Below are 14,212 nucleotides of genomic sequence, written 5' to 3'. Positions count from 1 at the left end.
ATCTACCGTCATCCACGTTCTAATGTCCTAAATACAATTCTGAGCAGCATAAATAGCATCCACTTGACTAGTATGTTAGTCAGGGCTAAATGACAAATATAACTGTGTATCATCTACATTAGCATGTACTTCCGGAAGATGGTTTCTTTTTTCACTTCAAAAAGCTTGCTGGCGTATATTGTAAAGAGCAGAGGTCCGAGGCAAGAAACCTGAGGTACACCAAACCGCAAATCGAAGGTATCTGGGTAACCGCCATTAATAAATATACGTTGGGATCTGCCTCCAATGTAGGATCCAAACCATTGCAGAGAAGTGCCAGATGCCCCGAAACTAGACTCCTTACGTCTAAAGAGCACTTCCTGGTAAACCGTATCAAATGCGGCGCTTAAATCAAGCAGAACCCACAAACTCTCTTTTGGTCCATGTTTGACTGAATGTCAATGTGTTCTTTAAGTAGAGCCGTTTCAATACAATGGAACTTCCTATATGCTGATTGCAATAAAGGATATGACGAAAACTGTTCCATGTGACTGTGAATTTGAGACAGCACGCTTAGTTTTGAAACGAACTGAAGATTTCTGACAGGTCTTATATCCTGAAACGAGTAGACATTACCAGGCTTCACGCGGACAGGCGAAACAAGTGGATTCTTCCATTCAGGTGGAAAATAACCTGAAGACAAAGACGATGACACGTAGAAGCTCATCTTGACAGTTCACAACCATTGATGCAGACGTGGGGTCGAGTGGACTCCTTTCCTTAGCCGACATTTGTTCAAGCTGAATGACATCTTCGTGGGATAGCAGTTGGAAACCATGTAATTTGATCTCCTCAACTGCAGGTGTCTACTGGTAATCTGTTAGGTTCATTTGGATCAAGCTCCATACGGATTTTGTGAATCTTAAGGAAAAAGAATAGGCCGATGTCATTAGCAAGCAAACTTCTTGAGGCTGTCCAACCTAAAAGATCTTAATTTTCTGTGAGTAACCGTCCTAGCTGTCGTTGCAGTTACTTTTGCCAAAATCCTACAAACAACAGATCCATGATCAGAAAAGTAACCATCAACCTACGGTGGTGACCTTATGACCTTGCGGATGATGATAAGGTCAAGTGTGTGACCCTCACACACAAATGTCTTGTAGTCTCCTGTTCTGTAAACTTGGCAGTTCTGCTCTTTTTAGAAGTTTAGGGTAGCTAACATTGTTCCTAAAAACAGCACACAGGCCCCTTTCTTGCATCCGCTTGATTTTACGAGAATCACTGGCTCGGCAAAAGTGCCACACAAGGTGGCAATATGTAAGGTGCGGCAATATTGCTGTTTTAAAAAACATAAGTTTAGCATTTGTCGGAATCAAGTTTCTAAGTCTCATAAGGACGCCAATTTTCTGACCGGCAATTTTACAGATCATGTTAATGTGCTCTGAAAAATTCAGCTTAGAATCTATTGTGACACCCAACAATTTGAGAGAGTCAGTTATACTAATATCATCTGATCACTTGGGTGGTGTTATTATCGCTTTGGCCATGTCCGATGTTCATGGTTTGATATTTCTTCAAGTTCCCGGCTAGAAGATTTGAGTTGTACCAATTAGTGGCTTGCTGTGCACTTTCCTTAACCATTAATATAACAGAGGACTGATCCCGTCCTGTGTAATAGATCTCATGATGGTCCGCGTACATAGACAGGTTAGTTGTTACACAGAACGACAAATCGTTCTTGAATATATTCCAAAGTAAGGGACCTAGAGCGGATCCCTGTGGACAGCCTCGGTTAACAGTCCTACTTGAACTGACAAGGTCCCCAATCTTCACCCACTAATTGCGATCACACAGATAAGGAAGTTTTGTTTCTTTGTTTTACTTCAGCTGTGAGTAATATATTATATTACACCGGAGATGAGCCCATCATTCTTATGTAGCTGGATCTCAGTAATTGCAAGGAGGTAGAATTTCTTGTCACAACAAAATTTGGCGGGAACTTCGTGACGTCAATTCCCTGCCAAAACTGCCAAAATCTGAAAAACATACGTTTTTTTGGAATGGTGAGCTCTATGTTGTTTCAAAATTTCAACTGAATTGCGTTAAAACTAAAAAAGATGAATAACTAAAGGTGAGCGTTTTTGATGCCACATATGCCCACCGAAAACGTAATTCACGAAAAGTCCTCTGAGTTTTTCATCGTTTTCCATAGGTGTTAGCTGCATAAGTGGATAAGCTTGAAAGTGTGAAGGTGGCGGTCCAATCGATTTCATTGCTGTGTATACACCCGGATTTTCAGACAAGATTCGACGGTCATGATTCGACCTGGCATGATTCGACACTTATCACGTGACGCACGGCTTTGCAGTACGTGAACGGTTGCAAAAATAATGGCAGGCGAGAGTTCTGCCGTGGGATCCGAAACAGTGAGAAAGACATAAGCGCAACGAAGCTAGAATCCCTCTAAATGCGTTTTACCTGAACACGAAAGCTTTGTTGCGTGGAAGGCGGCGACTTGATACAGCATGATATGATAAACCTGGAGTTCGATTGCCGAGTTGGAATGTATTTGTAGGCGATTTCATAAATCGGCGGACGAAAGAATGTCAATTAGGCGAATGAAAGCGAAATAGTGCGATCTTCTAACGTTTTGTCTTCTTCCGTATGACAAGGTTTCGGTAGGTTGCTCTTTGAGAATACCAGCAGTAATGCAAATTTACTAAACAGGGAATCAAATTTGTATTTCCTGAAGTTGGTACTTTTCCTCCTTACTTAGCTTCTGCATGGTTAAAAAATAACAGGAAGACTTGACGTTTTGCAGAATAAGTCAACAGATAAATTGATCAGTCTGCCGTTGTGAAAGAATTTATTGGAGAGTTTAACAGATTTGTTTTGTCGTCCTCGACCTACGACCCTAGTGAGCTCAAATTTTGCAAAGCAGATAAAGAAAACCTTGCATAAAAGAAAGCAACATTTGTTTTTATTGAAAAAGGGTAAAATATAATATTTCCTTAAAGATCAAGGTAGAAGCCTAATAAAAAGGTCGAGAAAAGAGCCCAAAAACTTATTGATCGAGACGTCGACACGGGCGATAACACCCTGTACTGTACTGCGATTAGATTATGTGACTTGTATGAGAGACTGTTGTCTGAAAAGGACAACAAATTATGGATTACAGTCCTCTTTTTCTGAATTACAAGAGAAACATTTTTTAAGCTATCATGAAAGTAAATTTCAAATTGTGTGCTTTGATTTCGGTAGGATATTCAAGGTAAAAACGTATACTGCTTGGTAACCTCTCGGTCGACTCATGTCTAAAAATCCGGGTGTATACACAGCACTGAAATCAGCTGTAATGCTGGTGTCATTAAATCCACAGTATCAGATTGACCAAGATGCACACGAGCAGCCGATTATATCAGTAATTTCTGGAACAACGTCTGTACTTTTCGGTAAAAACCCAGTCCAATCTGTGCTCCAAGTCTTTACAAAGGGAGAGGATTACTTGATTTGACCGTAGAGATATTTTGAAGTACCCGAAAAGAGAAAAAGAACGGAGAGCAGAAGGCCGTGTCGGCAGCTAATTAGCCATGACATGTAGTATGATGTACGGTATAGTCACTGTCGTAACAGGGCTAGATTTAACGTTAGTTTGAGTGTTGGCGAATTGGCGTTACCGTGAGTGTTCCGTGTAACGAAGTCCTTGTTGTAGTTGTTTTTGCTAAAAACGTTGTTTAGGTAGTCAGTCTCGTTTTGTACGCTGCCGGGTGAGTCGCAAACTAGTTGCGCTCGTCTCGTCAAAGTCCGACCTCTCACAAGGCCACATCAATACGAACTTTGACGATGCAGTCCATAACCAGAGTTTATAACACCATCAACTTACGTGATACAACTCATTTTGACCCTGAAGATGACTACAGCACAGGTTGTCGAAACATCAGTTCCGTCAACGACAGTCCTATTCATGACTACGATCACCAGGACGATCATGCTTTACTTTCTTAATATAGGTCAGTATTAATGTCATGCTTTGTATTATACAAAGCTATATAAAGAGAGAAATTTGATGTTATTTATTGATTATTTAAGGAAAAGGTTTTTTTTACAGCTCAAGTACCAAGTGCATCACCGTGTTCAATTTCATCAATAACCCCTGCTATAGGTAAATATACTCTTAGTACACTTGTGACAAAGGCAACTGATCATACCTCAATCCATATACTAACAGAGTCATACGTATCTACACTCTAAAACTTATCCTTGAGGAATACAAAAAATTATAGGTAATATTTTATTGGATGATTATATATTCCCTATCCTCATGGCCCATGGCAAAAACGGTGACAATCTATGCTAGTTTCATATAAACTTTGAATTGTGCAATGTTACACTGCACAGAAAATCTGCTGTGGCACTAAATATTGGAATTAGCAACTCGGGTTCAATAAAATCAACTCTTATTAAAACCTTGCCTAATGATATGTTACGTGATTGGTCTATTTTGTCCTTGGCAAGTCCATTGCAAACCCGATTCCGGAAAACGAAAACCAGAAACTCTTGTCATCGGTATGTTAATCCATAATACCCCACTCCTGCTGGGACCAATTGAAAACGTTGCTCGAAAGTTGTCGTCCATTTTCTAAACAAAATAAATGTTTTCATGGTGTAGGGAACCTCTATCTATTGTCCCTCTCGATTGAAATTCGTGTCAGCTGAGCATACAGTAACCATTATGTAGGATTAGCTAAGGGGCTGGAGACGGCTGACATTTCAGACTAGCAAATACTCTGCACCAGATTTCATGAGCTTCAGCTTTACTAGCACGCCTTAAGTGTTCATTTGAAAAGGAAATATGTCTGAAATCAGTGTCCACGAAAACATCCAAGATTCGTGGGAATCCAATTTAATGTTTTTAATACAACAGAATTTTTCGCCCTCTGAATAAAGTTAATCCGGATTTCTGAAAATACGGGAAATATTTGCTAGTGGAATCCGCAATCCGGACACGTTGGCTTGTGGAATTCAGGCTTTCTGGGCTTCGGAATCCGTTATTCAGCTGAAGGTATCCGGATGCCCGCTTAAAATTGGAATCCAGAATCCAAGTTCCATTGACAAGGAATCCGTTATCCAGTAGCTAGAATCCAGAATCCAAGAATGTTTTAAAGAACATCAAAGGGCAAGGATTTTGGAAAAACTAACTCAAATTTCTAGGAATTTATACATTCTACTTACTTGCAGTGACTGGTAAAGTGACAGCAGCAACTTCAGCAAGTAAGCAAGCTACACCATCACCATCATTACGTCCCTAGCAAGACCATTGCCGGCGTCGCAGACGCTCTAAACATTATGTATAGGGCGTCTGCGAATTAGTGCACAATATCGTGTTCGAATCCCGCAGAGTAGCATGAATATATGTCGGCGTTTTTGATTGGCTAGTTTCTTACGCAGTTTGTGATTTGTCCGATTTGAATTAAGTGTTGACAGGCCAAACACGGCTAATAGCTCATGACAAGAGAGACTGAGCTCGTGATAGTGTGAAATGTGACCTTAGAGTCAGCTAGAACAACAGAGGTTTTTCTCGCTCTCTTTTTGCGAAGTTTATGCAGTGCATGGAATATTCTACACTTTGACTGAGCATTTTTTTTTTTGGCCGCTTTGAGTCTCACATTTAGAGGTTAAGAAGGTGGTCTGTTCCATGCATGTTGAGGAATTAGTTCCTGTGGTTTATGTTTCTGCAGATGTTTTCTGACAGGATTTGATCACAGACGCAGTTTACCGTTAAATGATTTTCTTTTATAACCTCTGTTTAAGCCTTAAGCTTTTTTCTTGCGGCTAAATAACCTTAGTTTCTTTAGTTTTCTACGAAATGCCTGGACCGGAATCCGGGACCTGAATACCTGACTTGGACCTAATGTGTGTAGTTTATTTTTGGCCGTGAATATCATGATTTCCTGATTTGTTTTGATGCTAGAACTGTCGGCTAGATTGGAGAAGACGCTGGAAAACCAGTCGGCAAATTTACAAGCAAATTTTGGTCGTGAAGGAATTCTCTCAAAGTATTTTTTTTTGTTCAGAAAAAGGCTTTAAAGTTCGAAATGCTCTTTCATTGTTTACCGTGAACTGTAAACGACCCTGCCAACTCTCTCCAGGGAATTTTGACATGTCACTGCGCCTAACCGTCACGCACACGTAAGAATTACGCCAATCGTGAGGCGCATAAGAAAGCCGCCTATCAGAAACGCTTACATATGTCCTTGCGACTCTGCAGGATATTTGAACGAGCTTTGTGCACTAATTCGCAGACGGAATATACAAATGGTTTAGACCAGTGCGTGGGCCGACTGCAGCGCAGGCTAGCAAGACCAAGGCAGTACAAAAATAATGAAAAATTAATGACACAATATAAGAATCCGCCAAATACCAGATGATTCTGACTTGCAGAAAAGGACAGAACATTTAAATCGAGGGACTCAGAGCAAAAACCTCTCACAGCAAGGGAGAGCTGCTTCGGATCCTTAAATTAAAACTGGTATGGGTTTGGCTAGCTTCTGGCCATAGCTAGCAATAGGAAGGACGAGGCTTTTGCTTTGTCTAGATTTTAGCCTAAAGACGTTCTAAAAAAAATACATCTACTTTGAATAATAATCCTCTTCTAAACAAGAATTATGTTTCTAAAGAAGTATGTTATCAAATAGCATTTAGGAGCTAGTAGATTTGGGAGGAGGAGAGGGTGGGGGCATGCTACTAGACCGTCCCTTCCCCTCCTCCATCAGCTCACGCGACGATCATAGATGTCGACTGTCTATGCCAGACGTCTGGTTTAAACGACCTCCAGCTGTTGCATGCAGAGAGATATCTTACTACCGCAATTGAAAGTTAAAGAAGGCTTAAAAAAATTTATACTTATTTATCTTTCACTTAAATCGACCATGAAGAACGAAGAAGAAAGAATACATTGTCACACGACGAGATTAAAAAGTAAGAAAAAAAACAGAAGAAACGGTCAATATCTCTGTCCTATGCACGCTGTTTTCTCTGTTGATCCCTCATCATTTCCTACAGCTGTGTAAATAATAAATGATAAATAAATAAAACAAAATGCTGTCTTAATCGATTGCATCGACAATTCTCAACCATCCATTGTCTTTGATAGGCTTTCATTTAAAGCTGTCAAATAAAAAGACAACAAAAAGGCGAAAATAGCATTACAGATGACACGTACAGTTAAGTTTACTTTCCAGACTTTAAACACTAATAGACCATGTTTCAGGCTTTTTTAATCGGAGTTACGATAAAGTAAATTATGTATATGCTAACAACAGAATTGCCTCTATTCTCAAAAATTTTCGTCTTTTCTTTAGTTATTGTTTATTGAACAGCCACGAGAGTATCCCGGATGTAACAGAACAACAGTCTCAGAGTCGAATGGTTTTCAGCAGGCAGAGCTAACGCTTTATAAATAGTTCATTCTTTGCACGAGCCGTTTAAGTCAGAATGGATGAATTAAAAAAAGACAGAAGGGTGATGGCTGCACAATTACAAGTATAAACCTGACTCCATAATCCACAAGTGTCTTGTTTATGACATTGAGATTTATAAAGCATCTCAGTTTCATTGTTCTGACTTGTCTGTTTATCACTTTCCAGTCCAGGAAAAGGTTTTCTTTCATTCGCTAATTTATGCTAAACATTATATCTCGTCAATGAATGATCGAAGCGAGGAAGCTACCCGAGAAGCTAGAGAAATGGTGCGCTGGTGATTGCAGTGCAGTGAAACAACAAAATATCGCCCGAGCCTCATATTTGCTAAAAGATAATATATAGATTTAGCCAGGGCTAAAAGCGAAGCCTCCGTTTCTATACTTATGATAAAAGCAATTAGTATTTACCAAATCAATGAATAGCAATTTTCACGCGTTTTGATTGGTTCCTGTAACTCGGAACATCAAGATAGCGTCTACTTTCAAGACATTTTCGGAAGACGAAACTTGAGCGATAAATGAAGCAGTCGTACAAACAAATACCACGAAAGGGACGACCTTTGGCTTGTCGGTGTTTACTGGTAGGTGGAAAATTATTTTCATGCGGAATTTGCAACGAAATCGTAAAAATGCCCTTTACAATGCCCCTCGAAATGTTTGCAAATTGTTAAAAAACTCCCTACTACGTGACGTTTTTAATTAACAAAAACAGTTAAGTTTAATTCAGAAAAACAGTTGCCTCCTTTCGCCAAGACAAACGGTAGCTGCATGTCTTAGATTCCCCGTCACCCTTGCAGAGTCTAGTACCACCCCCATAGAGTGTACGAGTGGACGGGTGTACGGTCACGTGACTACCAAATTTTCTCGGATGGATAGATAACCAAATTTTCTTAGCTATGTGGGTCTCCGCTGGCGCGCGCGTGGAGCTTCGCTATAAGTAAGAAATCTTGTGAGTACAACCCATCGACCTGACCGAATTTCATGTAATACACGTGTAGGACTTCAAGTGGCGGATCCGGAAAAATCCTCAAGAAGAAGTTTAATATAGGCGCCCGTCGGCTATTCAAAGTTTAACCTCTAGAAGTCAGGCTTAACTTTTCTCTAAATTTTTAACACAATTAATGATGAGCTCAAACAAAAGGAATGTCTGTAACCCAGGAGCGTTGGAACTTCTCGTTTTGTGGACCACAAAACGTTAATAGCGAAGCAGATGAAAAACGCCGAGGCCAGATGATTATCTCTGACTTCGCAAAGGTTGCGAAGCTTTGATCTAATCATTTGAAAATGACTCACATCAATATCCATAGTTCTATGAAGTCGATGAAGTATGTAATCCTTTTGAGTACTATATACCGGACTGATTTCTTCTCCATCACCGGGCACTGATTTGGATAACACCATATCTGACCGGCAACCTCAGGTGGAGAACTAAGATCGTGAGGAGGAGATAGGAGAGACCGTTGGAGATGGATATAGTATTTTTGGACTTTGAAAGACATTTGATGACGGTGTATTACCCTCGTCTCTTACAAAATGTATAAGGCCTTGAGTCTACGGGAAACCATTCTCAGGTAAAAATTGTTAAGAGCGGTTCAGAGTTAAGCGTAGAAACGCTACTCTAAACGTAACTGAGTTCTCTTTATTGTCGCATATGGCATTTGTACTGTATATTGTAGTGTATAGTACACGGTCTTAACGCAGAAATCTTACAGACACGTAAGTTCAACCCAAAAATCGCTTTAAGGATACATTGCGAAGACTTAAGACTGGAATACTGGAATTAAATCGGAAACAGAAAATTATTGTTAAAAAGTATTTAAAACACAAAAATTCACTCTGTCACACTTTATAAGCGTAGAGGACAACAATTTTTGGAATTGCTGATTATATCATAATAGTCACGCTAGAGATAAATCGTTTATTGTATCGATCATCTCTACCCCGTGTATTGATGGGGTTTTATAGTGGGTATGGTTTTATTGTAGCCTGGGCCTCCCCTCGGAAAAAATCGCCATTGCAGTCCGGTTAAATTCGCCTTTAGGCGAGTCTAGTTAAGGTTAAAAAATAGTCATCTCGCCAACCTCTTCCCCTTTATGTGACACATGAGGCTCAGCCAAAAAACGTTGGAAGTCTACACTAATGAGGGCCAAATTAGTACCTGGCATAACGTTTGTTAATTGATTTTAAATTGTATTTTTTTTGTAATTTGTTTGCCCACGGAGCACTTAGGAGTTCCTAAGAACTCGTTGAAACGTGTCCGTGCGTTCACATGGAATTGGATTGGGAAGTGTTGGTTAAGGAGTGGGGGAAACAGGAGTACCCGGAGAAAAACTCGGAGCAGTGGAGAAGACCAACATCAAACCACGCTGGGTCAGCTTTACGCCTGAAACTGCAGTCTAGGAAAAACTTTAATTTACAGTTTTTATTTCAACTAATGATGTAACAAATTAAAAAATTTTGAAGGGCACGACGCGATAAAATCAATTTTGAATATTTCTTTAAAAAGCTCAATTGCTTAAAAAGATATTTCAAGTGAGCAAGTTAGCACATTTCAAAATGCTATATCTATATCTATAACAATTAAGCTTTTCAAATTTTTTTTACATAATTGTTTCTACCTCGTCGAGTTCTTTAACAATTATCTTTTTTTACGTCACTAGCTGAGCTTTAAATTTTTCTGTCAATCATGCTACGTCATGTCCCGCCAAAACCATTAAAATCGAAAAACAAAAAGCATACGATTGTTGGAATACAAAGTTCTACCATCCTGCAAAGTATGACTGTCATAGTTATTCCTAGACTGCAGTTTCAGGCGTAAAGCTAACCTGGGATTAGTCGTTTTTTTTTTCGGGGTAAGGGAAAAAAGAACGCCTGATACATTTACTTAACGAGTCGTCTGCCGCCCCTTAGTTAAGGTATCCGTCAACATTTGTGTTATCGTGTCATATCTAACCGGAAATTCAAGCAGTTTGCAACGAAGGGGGCTATTACCCGAATCGTATTTATCTACCGTTACAGGCAAGCGGCACAGATACAGTAGTCGTTAGAGAGAACATCAGAGATTTTAAAGACCAAATTGGCACTGCTGTTATTGCGAATCTTGCCTTATCGTTGCTGTGTGGTACCTTTGTTCAAACCGTCAAGTTAAACGAATTAATAATTCATTGAAACAATAGTGGAGCAAACTAATTCTGTATTCTACTGAATTTTCCGCGGCAACAAATCTTTTATGGTCTTTCAGCGTTCGCAAAAGTGCGGGTTTAAAATCGTCAATAATCATTTTTTTTACTCACTTTCACGCAGTTGAATTTGATCGGAAATCAAAGACAACAATTCTGCCCGGTACGAGCAAGAAAGCATCGAAGAAGAAATAGCGGATATCCTTACTGTAGGCAAATAACAACTCGTTCTCATCTCAGCTGTAGAGGTTTTTCTCTTTTCATTGTTGGCAAAGTATCAGGATTTCTTTCTTTCAAGACCTAGCTAGCTTTAAAACCTAAGCTTGCTGTTACGAATTCCTCGGTCATCTTGTGGTTTCTGTCATGAAGAGGCGAAGGTGACAAAACCTATGTAATAGCTCTGGAACTCAGATATGTTGCTTAACCAATCGGTGCAGAGCTCCAAGGGAACTTTTTTTTTCGATCAATCAGACAAAAGTCCAGATTCTGGACTACAGGCAGACGACGCGTAAAGTAAATGTACTTTTTCCCTCGTCTCCAAAACATAAAGGGAAGAAGGACACCTGATCGCAGGTTAGCGTACAGCTGACTCGGCGTGAACTCAACTCTCATATGGCGTCAAAGCCAGGGCTCGAACCCGAGCCAACCACATTGGTGGGAGGTGAGAGCTCTCACCGCGGCGCCACCCTTGCCCCCCAAGGAATCAATTGGTTACCTAGTGAAGTTGTGATTGGGGTATAATAGAATGATGATGTAATGATGTAGTTAAACTGCCTAGTTAAAGCTACAAACATATTTACATGTTCTCTTTTTATTAAACGTGAGGGAGTTAGGTATTAACATGCGAGGAGAGTCCATGCCTATGAATATGACCTTCTAGTATTTTCATTATAGTGGTTGTTCGTTAAAGGATTGTTAAACACGACGCTATAACTTATAAACTAGGAAATTAAAAAAAATGTAAAAAATAGCGCTCTTTATATTAAAGTCCTGAATTCGTTGACAAAACTTTGACTCAATCATTTGCCAACACTTACTCCAGGACTGGTTAACTTGTTTGTATTTTGCAAGGTTTTGTGCTTATTGTACTATCGAACCTGGCTCAGAATATGGTGTTGAAACGATCAGTTCTGTATAGAAATTCAAATTGAGGCTTTTTGCTCGTTCTCGTCAACTGCAAAAACTTTGTTCCTAAATATTTTTATAGGGGTGAAATTGCTTTGTGTAGTAAAGCTCTGTGACTGGGAATTGTTAGCATGATTACAAACAAGTAATTTGAAAGGCGACTTTGAAAAAGAATGTTGAAACATAGAGAAAGCGAGCAGTAGATACATTTTTCTTTGGTGTATTCTTTATCCTTTCAGAAACTCGTCGATGTAAAAATAAGCCGTGAGGGTTACCAGCCCATGATTATGTGTTACATGACCGGGGGCGTGGGATGATAAACCCAGACTTACAAAAAAACGCTCTTTGGACAATTTTATGATGAGTAACAATTAGGAAGTCCTTTTATAGACGTTGGCAAAGAGATACAATGTATTTTCATACAGCGCTACTGTTTACTATTCTCACTAAAGACCATGATGACATCACTTTTGAACAATTATTGTGCAATGTTGGCTTTTTTGGCTTTTGCGTTTCAACGTTCAATTTATAGAGCTCTTTATAGTTGGGGTGGTAATTATAAAAAGCAAATTACCCTTTTTAGATTTTAAATCGGTATTTATTTGCTGTTCTTATTAAGGACGACGATAACAATGACTTCACTATTCATGAAGTTTTATAGGATCAGGATGTTTATAAAAATATAACGTAGTCATGGAGCAATCAAAACAAGATAAGAACTTAATGAATCACTTAAAATTAGTGAAAATATTACTTTAAATAGGACTCTCGGCTTTGTAAAACTTGCACTTTTTTCTGCTTATTTGAGATCAGAGATTTGTCTGGAAGGAACAAATTTTGGTGGTGAATTTCGTTTCGGAAGACTTGTTATTCAGTTGACAACAAACGCAGGTGGCGGCCTTATCTCGCACCATTATTCGTTATTCGAAATTCATAACCGTGAAAAACGATTATATACCGCTTAATTATAGATGAAATATGTCATTGTTTCTAAACTTGAGGAGTGAAGGGTTACTACTTTGGATTAAGCACTTCCTATTTGTAGAAAAGGGAAAACATGGCTCCAGAAAGAGTCAAGTTAATTTGGTTGGTCTTCGTGGCTGCTTGTCTGACTTTGTGTCAAATCAAAAACGCATTTGGTAAGTTGAATTACCAGTTGTATCTTTCTATAGCTTTAATAGGTGTCTAAGTGTTCTACATGTTAAAGCTAAATTCACTCACGGAAAAAATCGTTTGGCTATCAGTCATAGGCTCCACATCAGTGAAAACGCAGAAACGTCAATGGAATGCAGTGGACACCTTTATACTTAACGATATAGAATGGGTGAAAATGGCCCTACCTAAAACTTGGAACTTCATTACAAAAAGACTGGGTCACTTTGCTTTGCAGAATTGACAAATTCCTTAGAGTGTCTTTATACTAGTCCTGTCTTTATCAGAAATATAAACATTTGATGTAATTTTACCTAGATTTTGTCTTGCTGATAGGCACTAAATTAAGATAATAAATCAAATACTGTCAGAAGCGCCAGTGACACCCCAGCTAACACAATTTTTGTAAAGTGGCAAACAAAATAGACTAAATAAGATGGGTAAAATCTAGAAATTAGTTCTCAAAGAAACGAATGAATATATATCCGATAATCAATAAAATTGAATGGAAAAGTTACAATAAATAAATTGGAGATGCTGGTGCTGAATCCATGCATGGTGGAGTCATACTAGACGATTTTGGTATAATTAGGTGCTAAGCAAGCAGGTTTTCTGTAACTTGTGCAAAACCTAACATTTACACTGTAGCTGTTCCAAATGTCGAATGTTTATTGCGAATACTGAATCGCCAGGTTCTACATTCGTTGCACTGGGCAACTTCATTGATAAGATCAAGCTTCTCCGTAAAACGTTACATGATTTGAGACTATGAACAAAGTAGTAGATGGGGTACCAGGAATAAAATAGCGCTGTAAAATTGTACTCAGTCTAGGTGGATTTATTTTTAAGGGTGTTCATTTTTCTTGCTTAACCAAATATTTTAATGTCATGATCATAAGCTTGAAATTAAGTGGAGCGTCAAGAACAACGCATAACATGAAATCTAAACAAAACATGAATCACTCACCGTTAAGGGTCCTTTTTTTGCTTAAAGCTACGTTTGAAGGATGCTTTACAATAACCTAGGTATCTGTTGGACTTAAAACGGACAGTTTACATCAGATTTCGGTAAACATATAGGGTTTTGCCAAAAATTTTAGGACTTGCAGGTACATGCTGTGAAATTGGGCCATGGTTATTTATACTAATCTTTGGCTTAACAATACCCCACCCGTCGACCAATAAACCCTTTTAAACCTTTTTTACGCTGCCTAGACTGGAGAGAGAGAAAAAACACAGAAAGAATCTACGATAAATATATGCGATTATTAACAATTTTGAGATCTTCAACTCCGCT

The 14,212-nt window shown here is 38.9% G+C and overlaps 1 protein-coding gene across 2 annotated transcripts in view; it reads left to right on the top strand.

Annotated features, from left to right (window-relative positions):
- Positions 1 to 12,761: 12,761 nt before the first annotated feature.
- Positions 12,762 to 14,212, top strand: part of LOC140950613 (uncharacterized) — a 22,008-nt gene continuing 20,557 nt past the window's right edge. For both annotated transcript variants that reach the window (XM_073399854.1, XM_073399853.1), the window contains exon 1: positions 12,762 to 12,902. In XM_073399854.1, coding sequence (XP_073255955.1) covers positions 12,821 to 12,902 — 82 coding nt within the window. In that variant the 5' untranslated portion in view covers positions 12,762 to 12,820. The remainder of the gene's footprint in view (positions 12,903 to 14,212) is intronic.

This window comes from Porites lutea, chromosome 10 (assembly GCF_958299795.1).
Source record: "Porites lutea chromosome 10, jaPorLute2.1, whole genome shotgun sequence".
NCBI classification, from domain to species: Eukaryota; Metazoa; Cnidaria; class Anthozoa; order Scleractinia; family Poritidae; genus Porites; species Porites lutea.
This window is presented reverse-complemented; position numbering and strand designations above follow the sequence as displayed.